Source organism: Pagrus pagrus, assembly GCF_965226575.1.
Source record: "Pagrus pagrus genome assembly, chromosome: 22".
NCBI classification, from domain to species: Eukaryota; Metazoa; Chordata; class Actinopteri; order Spariformes; family Sparidae; genus Pagrus; species Pagrus pagrus.
In genome coordinates this window covers 20,816,183-20,841,223 of record NC_140204.1, presented here as the reverse complement: position 1 = coordinate 20,841,223, position 25,041 = coordinate 20,816,183, and the positions used below count along the sequence as shown (strand labels likewise).

Sequence of the window (25,041 nt, the reverse complement as noted above, 5' to 3'; positions counted from 1 at the left end):
CTGCATCAGCATTTTTAATAGGCAAATTATGACTTGTGAATCAAACTTAATCACATACTAAGTTGAATTTGCTTGTATTTGGGGTTGCTAAATCAAAATGTATAGTGAATAAGTCTTAATTTTAAAGTAATAATTCATAAGTTGGACCTTATAAGTCAAATTTACAAAGTATGTTATCAAGTCAAACCTATGACATAGTAAGTCAAAATCATGAAATATGAAAACGAAAGGCTCTTACTTTAGATTTAGCAACAGTACTTTTATTTTTGTATTTCCAAACATTTTTCTTATGTAAAATGGCTTTGCTTCTGTCACTCTGGAGGAGCTGTGCAGAGTCTGACAAAATATCCCCAGATGATGTTATCAGGGTTACCTGGGTTTGGACTCTGAGACAGGTGGTGTGGACGTTCCCTGGCTTCCCTGGTTTTGTAGCTTGACTCAATCTTGAGACTAAAAGTCGGGATACTGCTTTATTTTGACCTTAGCTTGTCTTTTGCAAGTCCCTCAACTTTATTGAAGTGCCAGACTAAATTGCTTAAGTACCCCCAAACCTACAATGAGTGCTACATTATCATAACCTGTTCTTGTTTTATGCTCCACAGGCTGGAGAAAAGCACTACCACCCCACATGTGCCCGCTGTGCCCGCTGCGAGCAGATGTTTGCGGAGGGAGAAGAAATGTACCTGCAAGGTAAAATCATTTTTTGAGACAACTTCCTTCCAACCTTTTAGTGTAGCTCCAAACATCAGGGTAGGTACTGTAGCTTTGCATGCCAGACAACAAAGGGTGTAATCTTAAAGCACATGACTATCTATTGTTAGATGAAGAAGCACCAGAGCTCAAAAATCTAGTGGTGACACAGTTCCTGTCATTCTGTTCCCTTTCTCTTTTCCCTGTGTCTCTAAACTCCCGATACCTGTCTTCAGTCTCTCTCACTCACCAACAGCAGTATATCACTAATACCGTGATGCATTGTGGATATGCTTGTTCCTAATGGACTGGAGTTAGCAGCTTGGTTGGTTAATGAATCATGCACACTTGCGCCTGAGTCACACTGCCACGCTCACAGAGACGTCATTCACTCCTGCTGTGGCATTGACACAGAGAAACAGTCGGTGCTTTGCTTCAGCTCCTCGATGTGCCTCGGCTCTTATTGAACTGCAAGTTGTCACATTAGGGTGAATAGATTCAGCAGAAATAGATTTCTGAAGCCACGGCCGTGTAAATGTCACCGCAGCAGATGAGGAAAATAGTTGTGCATGAATTTGAAAGGTGTTTTTTGTCTCCTTTAGAAGGCAGTAGAAAAATTATAATGGATTTTATAGCTTCAATTTGTAGAGTTGTCAGCATTATGCTTTTTTACGTGTGTTTTCTTTGCTAGTGCCAGGATTTAAATTTGTTTTCAGAGCTTATTGTACAAAGAAAAACAGAAGCAGAATAATATTAAGCAGGCTAGAGCAATAGAGCATTAAACAAACACTAGCAATAACTAATAAATAAGATTGTAAGTCAAATGTGGCTCTAATATAGGCTCCCAAAGACCCAACTAGCAGCATCATTTGTAACCGACTAAGGGCCTACAGCCATGCTAGCAGCTCTGTTTTGCTATTCTTAGGCACAATGCTGCTTCGGGGCTAAATGCTAATGTTAGCATGCTAACAATGTTAACGCCACCATCAATGATGTTTAGCCTGTAATGTTTACCATATTAATCACCATCTGTTTTTTGCAAATTAGCATGGTAGCATTTGCTAATTAGCACTGAACACAAAGAACTGCTAAGGACAAAAGGAATTGGTTTTATAGGTGTTGAGTCGTCAACCAAAGTACTAGAATAGTGAATTTTGACCTGATGATGGTGCAGGTATCAATTCAGGGGACCACCAATGGTATGAGAATGTTTTATCTGAGAATAAAGTTTTTATTTTATTCCAAAATATATCATTTTCTGTTATTTTTTTGTTATAGACCCTAACCAACCAATCGCTACTGCCATCTCCAGACACATATAGAGCCACGCTGCTGGCGACAATGCAAATGCAAACAGACAAGTGACATGTTGGAAAAAATATCTCTGATACATGTAGTTGTCGTGTTTGTCTCTGTGTCTTCAGGATCTGCTATCTGGCATCCTCCATGCAGACAAGCAGCCAAGCAGGAGGAAAAGAGCAAGGTGGGTGCTGTATACTTGTCAAACAAAGATAGGATGCTTGAGGCCAACCAAAGACCAGGGGACTCATCTCGTAAAACCTTGGTACCTCAATGCAATATGGGAAGATTAGAGATAACTTTGGTTTCTTAATCAGACAGCTGGAAGTTGGAAGATAAGATTAAAGATTACAAAGTAACTTTACCATTTAGTCCTTGACCTCCCTGATAAGCACTGAAACCTTTTAAAGTTTCTCAACAACTGTCCAGATTTCTTTGGGTTTCCTGTGTTCCAACTTGGATCAGTAAGCAAAAGGTTTACGCCTGTAGGACTCCTTAGGATTCCTGCAGCATTCTATTGTACAGTATATAGTATGTACTATATACTAGTGCTTATAGACATTTCTGACCTGTCCTTGTGGTAAAAATAGTAATTGGATATTATTATATTATAATATTTAGCAATAGAAACATGGTTCTAGTAACTACAAGACAAGTTCATCATGACAACGTTAAGACAAATGAGTAATTCCAGTGAGGATGTGACAGTCCAGTGACGATGAAGAGGAGGAGGGGTTAAATCAAGAGTTCAGGACAATATCCCATTGTTGTACCATTACATCAGCAGCCCTGTAGCTTTACATTCAGTGTCTGCCGTTCCACCGTCTCCCATCCTCATTCCTCATCATGACCCGTCTCCCTCCCAGAAGCAGGTCCGGATACAGATCAATGATGCCCCTGAGCAGCAGGTTGGTGCTCCTGTGTGTTCTGCACCCACCCAGACTCCACCATAACCATCTGCTGCATGGGTTGATCATAACTGTAGACACCTTACTACTATAGTTGTGTCAGGTTGAGCAGCAGCAAGCGCAACCACGGGCCACCTAGTGTGATCTTTGATTGGTCAGTGACTGATGATGCCGATTATCTGTCGGTGCATGTACAGGGAGTGGAGATGACTGATGTGTGTCAGTACCTGCATCTGTAGGATCTGTAGAGTAACACTCACACAACTTGAAAGACAGAGAGGACATATCAGGAACGTTGAGAAAGACCAACTGTAATAAGTATTGTCAACACTTAATTGTCTCTGAAGAAGAAATTCCACTCTCTGTCTCAACGTCTGAGCTGTGATTAGGAGTGATTGCCTGGTGCAGCTTCACTAATAGCACCACTGTACCGCTGTGTGTTACTTACATACTGTGTACATAATATACCAACAATAATAAAAAGTTCAATAGCTTATGTACTGTGATAGCCAGGGTTCAGTGCCAGCATGGAGACCTTGCTGCATGTCTTGTGATCTTAAGTAAAGAAAATGTTAATAAGTGCATAATGATGGATTTATTAACCTTAGTAAGGTTCTTCTTTGTAAAGCTTAAAAAAGCATAGTAAAGGTTTAATAACGACACAACTGGTAAGTGAAGTAAACTCAATAAATGTGTTTGTAGGCTATCATTAACAATTATATAGATTTATTCACGTTAATACGCATCTAATAATACTCTTATAAGCACTAGTGCTTATTGCAAGGTCCTTTATATAAGGTATTACCATACATTCAATAGTTTTTCTTTCTCACAGTATGATGAGAAGATAAATTAAATCTCATGTCTGTGTGTCAAGTACAGAGCTGGAGTCAGAGTCGGCTAATAGGAGCGCTAGCTGCACGGCTAGCTAAGCTAATTAGCTAATGGCAGCTACAGTTACCAGCAGTTATTGATTACCCAGGTAGTAGTTTGGATATGTCACTTTGGTTTAACAATTGTGACGGGTATTTTCTATTACTGTTTACTATTTACTATTTTCTGACATTTTATAGGCTACTAATAACTAGAAAAACTAAACTAACTAAACTAAAGAACGGTTAATAAAAATAGTAACCAACTCATGAACTACTGTACAGGCAGCAATGTGAGCTGGCTGTTTAAAAGAGAAGAACAAAGCAAATTGAAATTCTGAGCCGCATATTTGATCACACAAAGCATGAGCTTAAATATATGCAATGAGTGCAGTGAAACATCTCAATCTTTTGCATCAAATATATTTAAATGTATTTGTGTATGTGTGTGTGTTGTGTGCTTCTCAGGTGACCCGGACTTCATCTGAAAGCATCACTTCAGTCCCAGCTTCCAGCGCCTCGGGCTCTCCCAGCAGAGTCATCTATGTAAGACTGCACTGCCTCCACTCACCACTAGGGAGCAACAGCAGCTTTATCCAATAGCGTTCTCATAAGTCTGATCTGTAGCAACTGTTTTATACATGCGCAGGAAAGCATATTATATATAAGCACTTCTGTCTACTACCAGGCCAAACTCGGAGAGGAGATGCTGGACTACAAGGACCTGGCAGCCCTTCCAAAGACCAAGGCCATCTATAACATAGACAGGCCTGACATGCTGTCCTACTCTCCATACGTCAGCTACCCGTCTGAGGAGAGACACTACGGAGAGGTAGAGCAGCCTCGCTGTGTTTCACTTCTTCTTTAGAACGTTACATCTCTCTAATCCAGTGGTGGATATTTACCAGCTACATTTACTCAGGTTAATAACTCAGGTGCAGCCCTTGTCCCAACTTGTTTGAAACGTGCCATCAATTTCAGATTAAGTATATATTTACATAAATCAATGAGGTTGATCAGGTAAAACATTAAATATATTGTCTTTGTTCAATTGAGTAGATATCAGAAAGGATCAGCAAATGATCTCATTCTGTTTTCTATTCTGTTTTACACAGCGTCCAAACTTTCTTGGTATCTGGGTTGTACAATATATATATATATACATATTTTTTATATTATTTACACTGTAGATCAAGATTTTCAAAACCTGTGCAATACACAATAATAGATGAGAATTTAATGAAAATTATTCCAATAAATCATGACATTTTAATAAGGACTTTGATTATGAGCTAGAGATTTTTTCCCAACAGTTTTTCTTATTAATGGCCTGTAACTGCTCTATCAATGATTATTAATGGTTTATTGACCATTAATTAAATCATTAGTAATATTTCACCTCACCAACCTTTACAGTGGATTTCTTAAAGAACATTTGTAACCAAATTATATATGATTACAATTTTTTTATTATTATATCATATATTATGTTATGTTATATTATATTATATTATATTATATTATATTATATTATATAGATCATCTCAGTTTTTTCATTAAAGTGAAACTCACGTCAAAATGCAACCTAGGCTTTTTTTGTGAATGTACCCCAGTCAAACCTTTGTGTAAAAGCATAATTACGACAAAAAAGCCACTTTTAAGATTTACCGTAGTTTCGTTTTCGGGTCAAAATCATTTTATGGTAGCATCAAAGTCGCTATTTTTAAAACACTAAGAAGATTCTACACAACATGAAACTTTGCTCATAGTATCACCAGGGTCTCTACACTTGAACACGAGCATTGAGAACATTGTTTGTGTACACAGAGTTTACTAAAAAGAAGCTTTTTGAACAACTCTCATAAGCAGTAGCTTAATCCGCTCGTCGCCTTCCTGCCAGTCGGGATGCGTCGATCCGCAAGTGCAGCGTAGCATTGGAGCTTTCTCCTCCTTGTTACGCCGCACTCGGGGACGCAACTGATAATGATTTTGACCCATCAATGAAACTACGGTAAATCTTAAAAGTGGCTTTTTTGTCGTATTTATGCTTTACACGAAGGTTTGGCTCGGGTCCCTTCACAAAAAAAGCCTAGGTTGCATTTTGGCGAGAGTTACACTTTAAGATCCATGTTTTTGCGTCATCCTGCTGGAGAAAAACAACCAACCCACAAACAGACAAGGATGACAACACTAGCTCTGTGGCTGAGGTCAAAAATAAACATGACTGGACAAACTATGTAATGGAGTCACTTTTAAAATGACCCTTAATGAATACAATGTGATCATAACAAACAGATACTCTGATAGCAATGCAGCTGAACTAAGCTAATAAGCTAATATTGGCCCAAATATTACATGATATTAGCTCATTTGAATTCATGTCTTTATCTTTGTAATCTAATTTGATTATATCACATGTGGTGAAGAAATGCCTGTGTTCCTCCAAGTGATTCATGAGAAGCTGATTTGATTTGAACAGAGCTGATTTATTCCTCAGGTTTGATTGAATAAACGTCCTTTGTAGTCTCTCCCTCGCCAATTTTTTTTCTCCTAACGTTTCACCTTGCTACCCCCCTCATCATCATCCTTCACTCTCACAGTGACGTCCATAAACAGTCATTCATCAGCGCTGCGCTTGCCTCTCTTTCACAAACACCCATTCCTTTGCAGTGCGCTCACAGCCTCGTAGCCCTGAGCGTGTAAATTGAACGGTATATATTGGACTCACTTCATCCGGCCGATCCATCCATCAGGAATGTCCTCACATGATTCACTGCCATTGAATGATCACCCTCATGGTTGGATGGTTAACTCATATAACCACACATATGAGTTCGTCCTAATCATTGGCTTTCTCCCCCTCTTCATTTGCAGTCCCCCCAGCTGCTTTCTCCCACTCCTACTGAGGTAATATACACTATGTCTCGCTGTGGATGTCACACCCTTCATCAGTGCTTTCCTGTTTGTGTGTCTGTGTATATGTGTATATGTGTGTGTGTGTGTGTGTGTACAATAAGTTGTATTACTATACTTGAGAAGACTCTTTTGGTGTGAATGTTTGAAGTAAATGTTTTCCAGGGGTGTAGAGAGTTCTTAAAGGTTTTAAGGTTGTTGTTTAAGGAGTTGTAATTGTCCATACAGATGTTACTGTTTCAATTAAAACAGCTAAAATATACTTTAATGATAATTACGACTTGGGTCTTATGTTCATAGTGTTAGTCATCGTCATTGTAACTTATTTACTAAAGTAATTGATATGGCGACATGGCGACATGGTGACATCACTAAAATGAAGTCAGATGGGCAAGAAACACAAGCAGTCAGTGATTCAGACATGAACCACTTTATTTGTCTACACATTATAAAATGAGACTGGTCAGTTGCAACGATCGTCCTCGAGCAACATTAGGAAAAACACCAATTCAGCAATGTCTGATTGTGGTGGTTCTGGCTCCATCATACTTCTTTTTGACACCTTAGTCCCGCATCTCAAATTTAGTGAGTGGTTCAAATAGGTCTGATGCAGCAGTCTGTTGACAGCTGTTTCTGCAAGCTGGAGAAGCATTTGACATGTAAGAACCTTAAATGTGTTTCTTGTAGACTGGATGGACTGATCCTTCCAGTGTTAGCCATGGAGTAGTCAGGGAAAAGCCTAATTGAAATTACACTACTCAAGATTAGTATGCCAACCATCCCATGGTGACTTTATGTCTGTATTCCATCCAGGGCGATGGGGAGAAGTCACCCCGTCAGCGGAGACCCTCCAGCCCCAGCTCCAACAGCTCCCTGGGGGGCTATGGACGTTACACCCCGTGCCGTTCCCCCCAGAATTACAGCCGACCAGGTATCAGCCTCATACCCACATGACACACAGTCCATTATCCATTAATGCCGTTCTCATGTAAAAAAGTTATTTCTCAATTCTTGAAGGATCACATTACCCATGAATCTTGTAACATCACATGCATGAATCATAGGGAATAAGATGGTGAAGAAAAATGCTTGCTTACTGTATTTAAGCTAAAACCTCTACGGTTTGATTAAAATCTACCACCTTTTTATTACACTGTCCAAACCCATTGGATGATCTGAAAACAGAATGGCTATCAAGCAAAGTAAACATCTGCTATCGTTACTTCTGAATAAACTTTTTTCCCCTGACAGCAGCAATTCACTCTTGTATGATACATCCTGTTCAAGCATTGCTTCAATTGGAAGTGATGTTATTTCCTGTTTTGGGCCTGTATTTATCAAGAATCTCAGAATTCCTGCTAGGAAGTGTACTGACGTAGGACTACAAACACAAAGTAGTGAAACTTCCTACATGGATTTCTTTTAGCAAGGAGAAGAATGGACTTGTTTATGTTCTCCTGGCAGCTGTGGTTTGGAGTGTTAATCATTGGGAAAATGTAAATGCAGAAAATGCCACTTTAGCACTATGTGTATGCCAAAATCAATACCAATCGTAAATCTCATATTTCCCAATGTGTCATTTCCATAGCAGGCTGTTAAGTAAACCCTGGCAGCCACTTGCTTACTGTTTACAGTTATTAGGGAGTACTACTGTATGAGAAAAAAAGTTGTTAACAGCCTTTGTGTCTACAGACGGGGTGTGGAGTTCGAAAATAGGAAGCTTACCAGATGTCTGTGCTTTAGGCTAGTGGCTCCAGGCTACATAAGCTGCTAGTAGCATGTTTGCACCCATATTTATGACCAACTGTTGCTGGCTAAATTGCATTGGAAGTATAGGCATCAGGTTTTGACAAAGAAGAAGGACGTTTGAAAGATGAATCTTTTCAAATAGTAGATAACTTTGATTTATCTTTGCAGCTCTAGGCAATATCTGTTGGATGGTTTATTCAGTGTGCAGCAGTGATGTCACAAACCCTGTGTAGGCTGCAGCGCACCGACATGGAGAGCATCTTCTCTCCCACTGTCAAAATCCGCTTTCAACTTAAAAGTCAACAACTCTTGGAAAATACATGAATACAATTTGAACACATCTCAAAAAAATTATAGTGTTGCCTTTGGCAAATAAGATAGATTGATCACTGCTTAAATTATTGGTTCTGATAGACCCAAATCATCACTGTTGCAAAGTGTGGGCATGTCCTGGTTTGGACGCCTCTGGAGCTCTAAATATGCAGTTAGCACAGATAGTAGTTATTACCCAAGTTAAGAGTGTTGATAAAAACTTTTTTACACAAATTTGCATAAATCCCATAATTATTTGGCACTTGGTATTGATTTCCTACTCTGAGACACTTGATAAATAAAGGCCCTGATTCAGAATAATAATTTCACTGTTGCCCCATCTCAAAACTTAGGCCATGAACTGTCTTGTGGCTTGAGTTCTTCCATTTAAACTTTTGAAGAAGATATAAGGATTGCTTCATGGGATATCCTTAATTTTTAAGATCAATATTTAGGGATTGACTGTGTGCTGTCAACCTTATGTTAAAGGATTACAAATGTATTTACAAGGATTTATACCTACTATTCCCTTTTTTCCATGCAATTGCAAAAATACATAATTAAAAAGAAACGTAATACCTTCACAATTCATCTGACTCAACATGTGTCCTGTAATCTTATTGGTCATTCAGGGCCTGAGGTATACCTTGGCAGTAGACCCAGCAGCCAGGCCCGTGAATCCAGTTCCCTCCCTTTGCCTCCAAACCTCATGGGTGCCATTAGGTACCCCTCCACCTGTGCAAGGGACTCATCTTCACTCCCCATGTACTATTCTGGTGGCACTGAGGGGAGTGTTGGCGTTGGTGGTGGTGGTGGCACATGCTCGCCCACACCACCAGGTGGCAGTGCAGGCTTATCTTTTCACCTAAACCCCACCACCCTGGCCATGCTGCAGCAGCACAACTACATCCCTTACTTCAGAGGTATCAAAGCACGTGAGACTGAGACCTGGTCAGATACAGACAATGGACAACTTGCATTACTGTTGTCAAACAGAAACTGAAAATGTCAGCCCTTTCGAGAACTTCCCCAAAAGCAAATATTTGAAAGGGGATTCAAAGTTCCCCAAATGCAGGGTTTCCAAGGTGTTTCCCAAGCAGAACAGAAGTTTGCAACCCTTGGATTTAGGGTTGCAAACATAAAACTCTAATTGTTGCAAGTTGCCGGTCCATTCTGTGTTTGACCAAGACCAAAGGTCCTAAAGAATGTGAGTGCTGTGATACAACCACTGAATTGACTTCACTCGGCATGGGCAGTGGTCCGCCACTAAATTAACCATGTGTTGGAAACTGGTACCCTGGGTCTTTTGGTTCACCATAGACTCATGAGTCATAACAGGAAACAGAATGTCTGACCTTGCGTGCACTGCATTTCAGTCTGTAACCACTGTTTGATCAATCATGAGGATTTATTTTCATTAATTCTTGAACCAAAGCCATGAAACTGCTAATGCTATGCACGATACCACATGTCCTTGGATTCAACATCACAAATCAGTTCTGGAAACATTCCCCTTGCACGCTGCAACCCTGCAGAAAGGGCTTGTCCAACCACTTCCCTTTGATTAATTTTCTCCTCAACGCCTGGTTCTCCTCACCCCTCAGGGTTCAAACTGGACCCCCTACCTGACCCTAACCCTAGGACATCCCTGCATCTCAGTTTACCTCCTCCTAACGGTAAAAAAATGCAACTAGTCTTTCTGTTCTGTGTTTCCCCTCCCCTACTGGAATGGTTAGCAGGTTGTGTGATGTTGTCCGGTACTGTGGTGTTGTCGGGTTTCATGGGGTGCATCAAGGTACATTCTCAGGACCACTCAGTTTTTTCTCATTCTGTTTGCCGTGTTCACTTGTGTCTGTGGACGTGGTTGTTGTTGTGCATGGTTTAACTTGATATAGACCCAAGTGATCTTTTAGAGGACAGTGAAGGAGGATTTCATTTTTGTGCTTGTCTGTTCAGATTGTTAACTTTATTGTTTGTCTGCCTTTGACCTTTAATCTACCCCCATTGTTTTTCCTGAATGAATCCCTTGTTTATTGTAATGTGTTAGACTTTAACCTAGAAGGTTGACCTGCTTTTGTCCTCGATGTGAATCTGGAGAAGAGTGCAGGCTGTGGGATCTGATGACTGATAAACAAATACGTTGAGGTTTGCAGGCAGGGTGACAAGAATCATTGGTGATGTCTGTTGTTTTGACAAGAGGCATAGCTAAGAACATTATCAGCAAATGTATTCCTTGGAAACAACTCCCTTGACCAAGGCACTGATAAATACCAAAATGTTTCAACTGCAAACTAAAGAGATAAGATATAGGGATTAGTCAGCTTGTGTTATTGAAGACTCGGCAGAACCTTTTTTAAAAGACTGTGCGCCTACATTAGATATCCAGTATACTCATCATCTGCGAATGTTATAATTTCCAAATTTAGAAACAGGGAAGAGTTAATAGAAAATTGACGATGACACAGTAAAACTAGGAACTTGGATTTCAGATTTGTTACAATTCTTTTGGTTTTAACATTGTGCTCACTGACAAAGGTGCTGAGATTTACGAATGAGTGGTCAGACAATCATAGAAGAAACTAAGAATCACAGTAAAGTTACCAAATACTCTGTTTTCAACATCTTCAGTTTGCGGTCCAACTATCTGGTTGAAATTTGAGCTACCTTTGCAGTGCTCACATCTGGTTTATTGTGCAATGAGGACTTGTTGAGGTTGGATGCTATTTTTTTTTTGTGCACCTCCTTTCACATCTACTTTCAAATAAATTAGCAGCTAATCTTGCTTGCTCGCAACTGTCAGCCAACTATTTCCAAGATCTTATACATTATTTTGATGAGTACTGCAAAACCAGTAATCAGAGATATAAATACAAATCACAAGTGGTAGAATCTGTGGTTTTCCTTTATTTTGTTATACACAGTTTCACTAGAATATGCATGTTAGCATGGAGGGTGAAGAAAGGAGCACCCAAAGTTGATCAGTGGGATCAAATATAAGCTTTTAATAGTATTTTCCAATATATGAAAAAAGTTTTAGTTAGTATGGATCATATAAACATTAGATCATTTGATTTTTAACATTTGTATCAGGGTTGTCACCTAAAAAGAGATAATTAAATCAAGTACAACTAACACAACCCACTTAGCATTATGCTAAACTATTGATCGCAGTGACTACCCCTGACATCAGAGGTTGCGGTGCCGGCAGACTCGAATCAGCTAACTTAGCTCCAAGGCTCACTGGGCTGTTTTGCAAACGGCAGCTCGGTGCTACAGCTGGAGAGCTGCAGTAAAGAGTAAAATGGGCAGAGTTAGCAAACTGCTACGCTGCACCCTATACTTTTGAAGACACCTTTTAATTCTGCCAATTTCTTACAAACCACAAACTAACATTACTTTAAGACAGTTCTATTCTGTTGAGTAAGCAAACATCCTTGTATTCAAACACAATTATTTAATCTGTGGAGTTCAATCTTTAACCTTTCCACACATTATTTTTCAGTTTAATGTTATCATTATCCATGCACATCACTAGTTTTGTTCATTATGCATTAGCTAAGATAGCTTAGTTTAGGCCCCCTGCTACACAAGACTGTACAAGGTGAGGCCTGTTGTGTACATACACTTTTCTGAATTGAATTTAAAGATCATTACAAATCTCAGATTGTTTGTCATTAAAATTTTTAGCAAAAAGTCACAGCACTAATTTAAGAGTTCACACAACATTAAGAAGTTGTAGAAGGCTATGTGTTACGGTGATTCTGTACAGAAACCTTAAAGCAGGAACACATCTAACATGTGCTCGCTGGAGCCACAGCTGATTAGAAGGAAGAGGTAAAGAGGGCAACGGCACGAGCTCCCACTTGAACATTTGTTCAGAAAATCACGAACACGCGGTCCAGGGTTTTGGTGGCTTTTCCATGACAGGGCGGAGAGGCTGAGAGTTCTCCGATCTGGAGAGATGAAAGAGAGCAGGGGGAACAGAGGAATTAAATAGCCCGAGCAGGCCGAGCTGTAATTTAGGGGTCTGGTTGCCAGTTGCAGTGGCATGTAACATAGAGCGCTGCTAGCCCCGTTCAAGCCCTAGCTGTTCCTAACATACCGTGAAAGAGAGCTATTTGTTTTCATGCAACAGGCTCATGCGTTCATGATCCATCAGGTTTCCTCAGATGAGTTTCTGTTGTAGTAGTTAAGACTTAAGAAACTAGTCACGAGGATGTGTTGGGCTAATGGTGGAAGTTGAGAGCGAGTTGAGGTAAGGACCATGCAGGGATGAATGAGGCATGCTTTTTAAATTTTTTATTTTTTATTTCCCCACTCCTTTTTCATGACCCTCAAACCATCTTTTATATCTTGTTACTGTGTTATTGGTTTTTGATTAATGAATGGCCTCCACCTTTAGATGAATGTGTAATCCGTTAACATCTCCTCCCTTAAACTTTCCAATCCTCCGACACATCCTACTTTAGCTCCAGATGTTTGTGTGGAGGATCTGCCCTACATTTAGGGCCTGCACTAACACTACTCTGGTGTGTTCGTGTGTGTGTTTATGGGGCATGTGTGTGCGAGGTTGTGTGTGCGTGCAGATCACTCAGACCAGCATTAACAACGCTGCTGTGTGTGTCGGTGATCTCATCCACTTGCATCCAGATCACTGCCGATGGTTGTCCGAGGGAGACGAGTGTGTGTTCAATCAGCTAACACTCTCTCGTGTACACTCCCAATCTCTCTCTCTTTCTTCCTTAAAGCTCTGGATGTAGAGTGTTTATTACTTTTGGACTGAGGGGTGTCAGTGACTCCATCACCCAGCCTGCCTGTGACGTGACACGATGGGGCGTACCCTGGTTGTGATCGTAGATAGAAAACACACATGGATGCAGTCAGCAAAATGCAAATGTTTACTACACTGTCACTCAGAAGAAACAGACAAATGCAATAAAATCCATTGGGCAACAATGAATGATGAGTGAATGAATAGACGATGAGAGCAGACCACTGCCAACATGTCTGCAAGAACTTAGCATTAAGCTTGAAAGCTAAGTGGAAGTAAATTGTTGAATACAGTATAGAGTATAGAGCTGAACAATAGCTGCTCTTCTCTGACAGCTGTTTCTGAACATTTGCGGGGACTTTCCTAAACCAGCAGGGCTTTAGTGTGTAAATGGTCTGGTTTGACTTGGCATGTCAGTCCACCCCTGCAGGGATTTGCGTCTCCAGCAGAACAGGACTACCTGCTTAAAGGTACGTCTTTGACTAATGAGGAGCTTGTCTTGAGTTGGTGATATTTAAAAGCAACCGGCTGATCCATGGTCGTGACAAGTGTTCAAAGGAGCAGCTGCAAATACTCTTCGTTCCTGCAGTTTAATTGAAGAGTAGCTGTAATCAACGCTGCTAAATGGGTTTCCTTTTGGGTTTTAAGCAGAAAGTGTCAGAAACGTTACCACAGGTAAAAGTGGATCACAATGGCAAGCACTCATTGAAACATTGTGTTTTGATCCTTCAATGTCTGTATCAATGGGTCTCATTCTACAGTGAGGGCAAAAGGGAGTGTGACATTGTCTACAAGTTACAAATATTGGCCGAAGTAATTCAGGCTTTACATTGAGCGGTGGTTGTGAACGAGAGCTCTGCTGATAAGGAAAGCTATCATTTTACTGGCCAGACTTCCTTCCAGCCCTCACCTAAAGTCACACGCATCGGGTAAAATGAATACAACTGGAGATGTATTTGGCAAAAGAAGGGTTTCTGTGAAGAATGGCTGATCTAAATCCATGCAATAGTACTTAGCTTTTTAAAGTGGTGCTGCTTGGCAATGAGAGGAGCCACATGAGGTGGTCCAAGCACCAGGCATGCTTTCCTGTGGCGGCGTTCCAGATGTGACAGGTTGGCAGAATGCTTTGGATAGGTTTGGGAGATTACATCAGCCAGCTCACCTTAGTGTTTGGAGTTCCCAGGAGGACGTCGCTGGGACATTTGATCTATGGGACAACATAGCATGACATTATCTATGCTAAAACGATAGCTTTCAAAATCCTACAGGATGAGTTTTGTGTTCCGTCACTTAACACGTCACTAGACCGGTAGGGTTCTCTACCAAAATCTATAAAAAAAATTAAATACAGTAAATGGCTGGGTTATCAAGTCACCTGCATCATTGTAATAATAACAACTTTATATTTGAGATTTATCAATATGGTTACCATAATGCTGCACTTTTGCATTTTTCTCCCTACCCCTTTCCCTTTTTCCCTTTCATGTCCACTGCCCACCCTTTGCCTACCAAACTGGAGGTAGTGAAAGCGGTCGGAGTACCCCCAGCTTATCCACCTATTCTGATGGCAAATCCCCCTCCTCTGCTTCTACATACGTGGCTGCTCCCCGGCATTTCCACATACCAGGTAGGCCTCGGGTCGCAACTCAAAGTTTCATATTTCCTACATCTTTACACGTTCCGCAGAGTAGGCTGTCATTAGTGACATGAAGGGGTATCACAAGGTAAGATATGAGATCATACCAAATTAAAAAACAAACAAGATTTACAAAAATAATTGCTGCCTGCTGTTACATTTACTGTTAGAACCTTTGTCTCTCTGTCAGAATATGTTATTAGATATGATACGAAGCATAGTTTTTCTAACCTCCTGTAGTTGAAGGTTTTAAGTTTGTTGTGACTCTATCCTCCCCAACGTGATTACTATGTCAAGGTTCAAACTTCAACCAGTGGCGGTCAGGAAATGCAAGATATTTATTTGGTGTTTGGTGTTCATTAGACTTTCTTCTCAGGTACACGCAGATAAGTCCAATGAATCTGTCATGTGTTAGATACGGGCCCTCACGCAAGAACATTTTGTTATACTATCCTAAGCCTTGTACTTTTTTTTGTGAGGTTTTCCATGGGTGCTTTGTTTTCCACGTCTGATTTAGCAAGCCATCTTAATCAAAAAAAAATTGTCACATGCTTCAACTTGATGAATGACACTTGTACATGAGTACATGGATGTGTGTTTCAGGGATTTCATCATTGACGTAACTGGCGTTTCCCCGAAATGCCATGTATGGCTAGCTGGTTAACCCCATTTGTGGGCAAGTTTCAACATAAATGTTAAGAGTGAAATGTAGAACTTCATATTGAAGGGCTGTAAGTCTCGCTGCTGGAAATGAGCAGATGAACCAATTTACAGCCCAACCTCATCAGAAAAACAACTAAATGGGTCGATTGCATGGAGCTGATTGTGACTCATATTTGCGTTTCTTCTTTGGCGAAGATCTCTAGTGGTCATAGTAAGTATTACAGAAGCAAAGGAGGAAGTCAGACAAAGGTCTGCATAGGGACGAGATGGATAGCTTAGTAAAACAAAGACAGGACTTTCACCCAAAGCTCGATGGTGAGTTATTTAAACTTACCAGCGTAGTCAAGTTACATCACATACTGTACATAACGTTACTTAAGTTATGTACATAACGTACAGTTGTATGTACTTATATAAGTTAAGTTATTTTAACCCTAACCACAGTGTTTTCCCAAACCTTTACCAAGCAGGTTTGGTCCACCTGCGGCTGCGACGTTGCAACAGTCATGTTGTTTTGGGTCGTCAACCTAGTCATTTTTTACACTCTCAAGGAAGGCAGACTTTCTAAACATGACTTGTATGACAGATATGGACTACTGTAGTTTGAAGAGACAGTTCTCTCGACTACCCAATCATACCACCTAAGATTGGCTCTGTTCGAATGAGTGGTTCTTGCATGAGGCCCAATGTCTTCACACTTTCTTGCCTTCATCTTATGGATTGTATTCTCTAAACATCCAGGACTCTTTTATTCCCAGTGTCCTTACTATTAGCTAATTTCAAAGCAATTTCTCTGTGACGCAGCAATGACCTGACATGAAACTGCATCACTTAGAATTACATTTACACTATACTTGGACATGAGTTGACGTTAAACGGCATTTCCTTCAGTACTTTCAGTCCCTCACAAGGAAAAATACGTTTGATCCAACATATTGTTCCCATAGACGATTACACTGTCAGTCAAGCAAGGGGAAAAAAAAAACTCCCATGTTGGAAGCAAGTTAAGTGGAAAAAACAGCCAGTGATTATCCACTTAATGGCTTTCATAGTCATCGTCCTTATTGCTTTTATATGGATATTGTTTCAGATTCTGGCAGGCACTGAAACAAGAAAAAAAAAAAAGCCCAGATGTGTTGTTTTATTGTGAGTCATGTTTCTGCTGTGGCTTAATGTGTGACAGTTGTTACTAAGCATCTCGTTCAGAGGCCTGTCTGGGTCCACTGACACTAAGATGGATTAGATAAGCCTCATACTGTCCCCATTATCCTCCGGCACTTCCTCTCCCGGTACAACAAGATGTCAATTACCTTTCAGCTTTGTCACTATTGTTGTGATGTTTGTATTATTCATTTATTGATTTAAAATCTCTAAAGGGTGCTAATACGAGGGTACCGTTTGATGCCTGGGGGCCATGTGTGGTTTCTGATATTATCCTTTAAGTGTCGTTGAATTGTTCTGCATCGAATAACCTCCCATTCAACAAAGACCAAGACACTGACTTATTTTGAATATGTTGCATGAATTATATTAAAAGTGCTGATGTTTCTGATGTGCCATTAAAAAAAAAGAAAAATATGTTGAATCGAGCTCTGCTGCGCCTCCCTCCCTCCTCTGGCTTCTTCAAAATATCTCATCTTTCAATAACTGCTAACTCATGCTTCTTTTCTCCATTCTCTCTCTTTCTTTCTCTCCCTCCCATATTGGCTTCTTCCATTTTCTTTCCTCTGCGTCTGTCCCCATCTTCAGAGACTATGGTCAAAGATAATATCTATAGAAAACCCCCCATCTACAGACAGCATGGTACAGTCTTCTTCCTTGTTAACACTTCCTTCTCTGGTCTGGTCTCTGCACGATGTGTTGCATGTCGCCTGTCAGTCATCTCCTCATCTCCTTCCTGTTTTTTTTTTTCGAAGGCCTGCACTCGTCCAGTAGACTCCATGGATCTACATGCATAGCGCTGGTGTAAAAGTACAGCATCTATGTTATTTTATGTTATTAAATCAAAGACAAGTGCAGAATCTGTCAAGGTTGAACACTTTGACAGGGGGCAATGTTATGATGAGACTGACTTAAAAAAAAAACATTATATTTTGCAATCCAAAGGAAATGATAAAAGACAGCAGACTGTTGACTTATGTATACTTATTTTAAGCCGAAGTGGACGTCAAGATCAAACTAGCCACTGACTAGACGTAATGGTGTAGGCGGGTTGTTCACAGTAACAGTGAGACGATGTAATACGTTCCGGGTAAGTAATGTAATCTGTTAGTCGTACTCAGATTACATTTTGTTGTAACGTAATGCCTTGGTACTGCATTCCAAGTAATCCATTACTGGAAAAAATTGCTGTCTGATTCTTTCCCTTTGTTGCCACAAAAATAAAATAAAAGAAATATAATATCACATACTGGCTATAAGAGCCTGTGTTGTATTGTTGTAAAGTTATGCCTAATACTGTCTGCCTCTGCCCAGTTCACTGTCAGATTCTTAGCAAAACAAACAGCTGTAAATATTATATTGCGTCTGTCATTCCTATTATTAGGCTGCAGAGTTACCGATTGGGGGCCGTGAAGTAAGCTACAAAATGATGGTAGAGTCAATACATTCAAAGGTACATGTACAGTTGGCTACACGCCGTCTGGATGATATAACCGACATGCGCAACGAGTCACAAAGAGGTTTTATCGTAACTCTTGGTAACGTGTTATTTTTCTCAGTAGATAAAGCAGTAACGTTAAAGTTACTTCTTACTGGCAGTAATCTTGTAACATAATGACTTACTTTTGAAAGTAATGTTACACAACACTGTTGGTTGATAATAATTTTCAGGAATATTTAATTTTATTGGACAGGACAGTGGCATAGGACAGGATGGTGGCAGACAAGCAACAGAGGGGTACGAGATGGGTAGGACTTGCGACACAGCTCCCTGGACAGAATCAAACCGTGGACGATGCAGTTTTGTAGTGTTCACCTTAAAGGGGCTCTCTGTAACTTCTGTGTTGTGCTGGAAGCTTCAACAAATCATCCACCGGCTTGTTTAGGCAACTGAGAGAGACTGGGAAGGTCTCCTTTTTCACTTCATGTGAAGATCTGCCCACATATGAACAATACAAAAGTGATTAATACATGTAAATTGCTACAGATTGTTACATAGAGCCACTTTAACTAATATTCCCTTCTTTTAAAAACCATAACAACAATCCTTCCCTAAACTTAATCAATTGTTTTCGTTGCCTAAAAGCATTATTACTATTATAATTATAATAAATATTATTATGTTTACTATTACGTTTCAAAAAGAGTGCTGAAGCTGGTTGTTGAACAGCGTCTGAACAGCCCCGTTTCCAGAATAAACTTGTGGCATTTTACGTTTCTGACAACCACATATACATTCAAATTTGTTCATGTCATACATATCATGTTAACATTTTCACAAAGTATGTCATATCACGTTCACCATCAGAACATTTTCCAGCTGTTTCTGCTGTGAAAAAAATGATATTTTAAGTCAACACATCATATATTATAACCTTTACCAATTGTTTTTTGTGTCTTAACCTAACCGGGCCATAAGCACGGCGTTGTGACAACACAAAATTGAAAATTGAACCTACAGAAATGCCCCGTTGCAAAATAAAGAAATGTACAGTTTCAACATATCTGTGATTTGCAGAAATGTGCATTGCCCCAATTCATTCTGGTGATTGGGTTGTGTCTTAAACACTTCAAACATGATTGACAGTCCCAACTTATAGAGGGCAGCGTGGCAGCTGTTTTCTGTAATACCTAATTAAATGGTAGATTTAACATTGAAATGAACTAGAAGGAGGAGAAAACAAAGACACTTAGAAACAAAGTCTACAAAAACATTGCCCTAAATTTCAATATCTGATCTGACACATTGTTTATTCATCTCCTCACGGGACCGATTGTTGTAATAGGGGCACTTGGGTGTTAATTTGCTCACTCCGTTCATGCATGTCTGCACTCATCTCACCGGCTCATTTGTTGGTTTTAGTGTCGATGTTGTGACTGCGTGTCCACAGTGTGTGGTTGCATACATGATTCACTTTGTATGGTGACATTTTTGTTGTACCAATCACCGTGTCTCTCCCCTCACCACTGTTTGTGTGTCTTATTGATGGTGTACACCTTTTTCCTCTATAGTTGCCCTCGAGCTATACAGTATGTCACTGACAACACAATGACACAGGAGTCCAAGGAGCTTTTGTCACCTCTGTCACACAAGGAAATATCCATCTTTATTAGATGTGACAAGTAAATCAGCTGCATATGGCATAGTCCTACAGATTTATGACATGACTGTCAGCATCTTGATTGTATGCATCCAAGCAGACGTGCCTTCACTAATAAGGTGTGTGCTATTTGTCAGAAAGATGGAAAAAAAAGATGTTTATCTACTTAACCTTGGAGCTCTGTAAAGTGACATTACATTTAAATGGACTGCACATAATTTTGTGAGTATTGGCCCATTGGTCAAATTATCTGATATGTGATAAATCCCTCTGTCCGGTGTACACTAATGCTTTAGCATGAAATACGCTAGGTTATCATAACATTTTCCAAAAAGAACGGTGAGGTAATTTGTAATTTGTACACAAAATGTCAAATAACTTCATTTGTATTAACTCATGCACGCAAATTCACATAACACAATATGACATTGCAGTATGTTGAAAGAGTGGCAAAGGTAACACAGCTCAACATACAAACAGGCTAAATACAAAGTGTCTCTCTTTCCAATTTTCTGGGTCAATCTACATTGAATCCAAGCAGATTTCAGGCTGATTTCAAAGAGTTGCCTCGATCTGACGATCAGAAAGCACAGTTTAATTTGCACTGTAATAGGCTACAGTGTTGCTGGAACAGCGTCCATTGCAGCCTAGCACCACAACTGTGCAACAAATAGTGTTGAGGGGACAAGAACAAATGTAGTGAGAGAAAGAATGTACTGAAATATGAATACGACAACTGAGCTTTGAACCTGTCGCTAACTCTCTTCTATTACAGTAAGTTGGTATTGATTGTAAGTTGCAAATACCTCAAATTGGAAGGCCATGGACATTGAGACTATATATTATAGTGTTTTGTCCTTGTATGTATGTACTGTTAACATCTCTTACAGAGAGAACAAACTGAGTGATTCGGGAGCTTGAATAAGTAATTTGGGGATTTATTAATTATATAGGACAATTTATTAATTGCATTACACCTGCTGTGTTCCATAAGAACAAGGTATTAAAAAGGTTTTTGGCTCACTAGCAGTCACTAGAGGCTCCATGTCCTGAGGGTTATGTTAAAGAATAGGCAAAGACGTGTCCAAAATGAAAAGGATTCATCATCTGGGGAGCATGAATGCATGGATTCAGTTCCATAGTAATCTATAATCTAAGTATTAGCAGTAATCTACTCATTTGATTCAGACATATTTTGAGTACAGTTGGAGATTTTAGGCCAATGTTAGCGAGGAAGTAAAGGACAGGAGGTCGCAACTAATAAAGATTTTATACTATGGTCCCCATAGGATTTTCAAAACAAAGTATCATGGATCAGAATATTCATTGAGGGGAAGTTTTGACCCCCTCTTGGTCATTTGCAATCCTCATGGGACCGAATCCTGACCAAATTTCATTGTAGTCATGGCTATAGTTGTTAAGATATTTTGCATTGGTGATCAATGGGTCAAACTCCCAAAATGTCAGTGCAGCCCTGTGAGTATAATGTGGATATAAATGTGAGTGGTTGCTATCTGTCCTGTCTTACTGTACAGCAACACAGTGCATGTATAGCTCCCTGTAGATGCCATCTGCAGCTGATGATGTCATGGTACTGTAGAGTTAATAGTGCAGTACAGTGGAGCTGAGAGGCAGATGATCCAACACATTAACCGTGACATCCTGTAACATCTGACTGTTTTACAGCTTCTAGAACATCCTGGCAGGATGGGGAGGATAGCAAGGTGGGTCTGTGTGTATGTGTCTGTATCTGTCTGTCCATATCTGCCTCTCTTCAAGTCATTTTTCTTAAACTTTGCAAATACTGTACATCCATTTACTAATTTACTAACTCATACTTCTCCATCATCCATCACTTCTTGGCATCTTCTCTCCTTCTGTCTTTGTCTCTCTGTCTGTCTCTTTCTCTCTGTCTCTGTAGAGGACCAGTTGGATGATCTTAAAGAGTGAAATAGACGGACACATGGGTCCAGAAGACCTGGATCCTCGCAAATCTACCTGCAGCCTGCCCACTGACACCTCCCAGCCTAGTGAGTGACCAGTTGCATGAACACAGCAACATGGATCTTAACAGTATCTGAAGCGTGAAATAATCATAAATATATGTATTTATTTCTCTCTGCAGATTTCCCCTACAATAAGTCTGCTTCCTTACCCGGATATGGACGGAACGGCATCTACAAGGTGAGCTACAGTAACGTTGAGTAGTGATTAACAGCGCTAACGAACTATGATTGGGCGTTCAGCTAAGGGAATCAGTGTATGAGAAGAGAAACAGAAACCATTTGAGTCTCTCGCACCCATTTAGTTCAGCTTCTCCTTATTTTTCGCCTCCGCCTCTTCAGCAGTGCCGTTTGTAACTTTTTGTAAGACTTGTTCTTGGTAAGAAGCGGCTATATCAGCAAATTTGGTGTCCGAAAACATTGCTTTGTCATAACAACGGCTTAGTCTTGAGTCTTCTAGTTTCGCTTTTTGAATGACAAATACAGACGACCACAAATTGGTGGTACGGGGAGGTATTTCCTCTCATGCAGGCGCAGAACCTACGAGTTAGTTGGCCATCAGCTGTTGTCGTCACGGTGCTTTTTGGCCGAGTCGCAGATGTCAGTCCGGTGTGTCTGGGCCCTTAAAGGAAAATGACTTGTGTAGTATAACTTATAAACAAGCTGACAGTTTTTCAAACAAAAGAAAGCACTCTAATTAGAAGTCACACCATGTGAGTGCACCCATGATGACGTTGCTAGTTGTCATTCGTTGCAAAAGAAACCCTTGAATGCACAAAATGACCATGGTGAACTCAGCCTTCATCTCTGACGTTTCACTAAACTGGGGGTTTGTTTCCTGACTGTATGACCCTCTGATTTCCCTGTTGGATCTATTTACCGACCAACATTCCAAGAACTTAGATATTAACTTGGTGAGCATAACCAGCAGAGAACAAATGACTACAACTACAAGAATAAACCCAAGTAGTAAGAAATGATGGCATTCCTATAATCCAACTACCTACCTCATAACTTAAACCCTTGCCTGTCTCATCTCGCAACAGGGTTTGTATATTTCCACCAAGCCAACATGACACTATAACCCAAATGAAATAATAACCGGCCTCAGAGTCGTTGGGTCCCATCCAAGTGAAGTCTGGCACAATAAAACCTGGGCCCACAGCCTGGTTAGGGCTCGAGCCATGCCAGGGGGTGCGCTCGATTTGCATTGGCTCTTGTTCTGAGAACTTTGAGCATTTAACTCATTGCAGTGTGACTCGTCAAGGGAAATGGGGTCTGACTGTCACCATAGTGAGGCGAGAGCCGACTGAGGTGTGAGGAAGATCTGACAGTGATTGCATTTTAAGCCGCTAGGTAGTAGTGTTTCTCATCCAAGTTCTACAACCCGCTCTGGTACAGTCATCAGACAGGCCACAGTCTTCATGTGTTTACACCATAGTTTTATCAAACTCACACACACACTCTGCTAATCAACACAGGAGGCCTCAGAGTAGCATTTAGGACCATTCGACAGTGCGCCTTCTTTTCAAAATCCAAACTTTTCCCTCACAGGTTTGGTATCACATTACACAGGGGATCAGTCAGCCATTCAGTCCTCACAGGGCAGGGATCTGGTTTATTATGAGGACGTTGGGGGTATTTAGTCTATCATCCACCGACGTGATATTGCTGCGCTCGCTCTGTGTTTGTTGATGGATAGAGGACAGGCAGACAAAACAGTACGGTGAAGGAAATGAAAGCTCAGGAGCCAGGACCGATTCACGGCGCAAAATATATTGAACTATTATTCACGTGCTGACATTGCTGGTTAGTGTGTTTGACATGGTGGATTAAGTGTGTTTGCAGAAAGAAGGGGGGGGGGGTTCTCCTCTAAATGTGGATATATGTAGCATTATACCTGTAAAATACAGTATCATTTCATGCAGGTACATTGTTCATACACAGGATAACTAAAAGTGTTCAATTTCAATTTAAAGTCAAACAGACAGTAATCAATTATAAGCCTTGTGTCTACAGAAACGCAGTGGCTGCGTGCTGCTGCTTAACACCAGTTTGCTAACATGCTGACAATACCAGCGTTATCATGCTGACATTTCACAAGCAACATTTATCATGTTCACCATCATGGGATAGCTGGTTAGCATTTTATAATGCTAAAGCTAATTAGCACAAAACACAAAGTACAGCTGAGGTTGATGGAATCCAACAATGTTTGCTGTTATCTTGTCATGAACCATTGTATTTCTGTCACATTACCGATTTAATCTTTTCACTTGAAAGTGTACAAAGCAGTAAAGTAGCCAATCATTGGCTCTCGGACAGCAGCTGCAAACCCCACACTTATAATAATATGATATATGTTATGATATGATAGCTTTCTCGCTAATGTCTCTACAAGCTTTGAATCATTTGGCGATAGCCAGATTAGCTCCAGTAGTGGACACACAACAAACCCTGTCCAACAGTTTCTCCCTTTCTTTATAGTCGCTTTATAGTTTCTCCAAACTTAGTCATGTAGGCTCTTCATCAGTTGAATGTGTCACACTCACTTCCTATCAGTCACCCTGAAAGAATGTGAGAAAAGAAGTGACTAAAAGGCTTTCAGATGAACCCTGGCTCTGATAGAGATCAGCAATGGAGCGAGACTTTTGAATTATGGTCTAACAGGTCTTTGTTTATATTTGTGTGTGTGTTGCTATAGACCGCTGACATGGTGGAGGATGAAGTGGACCCAGACTCCCAGAGCTGGGGAGGCATGAGAGGTGAGAGTGAAACAGTGTCTGATGTCAAGGTTCTGACATTAGCTTCAACAGGGTGTTATATTGCTGGAGACCAAACTGAAGTACAAAAGGCCCCTGAAACCAGCAGGAAGTGATACTGGTCTGTAGTGCAGGCCTAGTAAAGCATCGTCAGTGTCTGCAAAGGATTGCAACCCCATATTAAGTATGATGTTGTAAAAA

The 25,041-nt window shown here is 40.3% G+C and overlaps 1 protein-coding gene across 9 annotated transcripts in view; it reads left to right on the top strand.

Moving 5' to 3' along the window:
• ablim2 (actin binding LIM protein family, member 2) overlaps nucleotides 1-25,041 on the top strand; it is a 98,276-nt gene that overhangs the window by 66,500 nt on the left and 6,735 nt on the right. For 2 of the 9 annotated variants that reach the window (XM_084345040.1, XM_084345039.1), the window contains exons 7-20: nucleotides 603-690; nucleotides 2,115-2,173; nucleotides 2,856-2,897; nucleotides 4,238-4,315; nucleotides 4,458-4,601; nucleotides 6,644-6,676; nucleotides 7,496-7,613; nucleotides 9,376-9,666; nucleotides 15,034-15,141; nucleotides 17,563-17,616; nucleotides 21,762-21,799; nucleotides 21,997-22,105; nucleotides 22,201-22,259; nucleotides 24,783-24,971. In XM_084345040.1, the coding sequence (XP_084201166.1) occupies nucleotides 603-690; nucleotides 2,115-2,173; nucleotides 2,856-2,897; nucleotides 4,238-4,315; nucleotides 4,458-4,601; nucleotides 6,644-6,676; nucleotides 7,496-7,613; nucleotides 9,376-9,666; nucleotides 15,034-15,141; nucleotides 17,563-17,616; nucleotides 21,762-21,799; nucleotides 21,997-22,105; nucleotides 22,201-22,259; nucleotides 24,783-24,956 (1,395 nt within the window). In that variant the 3' untranslated portion in view covers nucleotides 24,957-24,971. Of the gene's footprint in view, nucleotides 1-602; nucleotides 691-2,114; nucleotides 2,174-2,855; nucleotides 2,898-4,237; nucleotides 4,316-4,457; nucleotides 4,602-6,643; nucleotides 6,677-7,495; nucleotides 7,614-9,375; nucleotides 9,667-10,347; nucleotides 10,420-15,033; nucleotides 15,142-17,562; nucleotides 17,617-21,761; nucleotides 21,800-21,996; nucleotides 22,106-22,200; nucleotides 22,260-24,782; nucleotides 24,972-25,041 lie in introns of those variants that run through there. The other 7 variants (XM_084345047.1, XM_084345045.1, XM_084345042.1 and 4 more) reach the window with 7 other exon arrangements.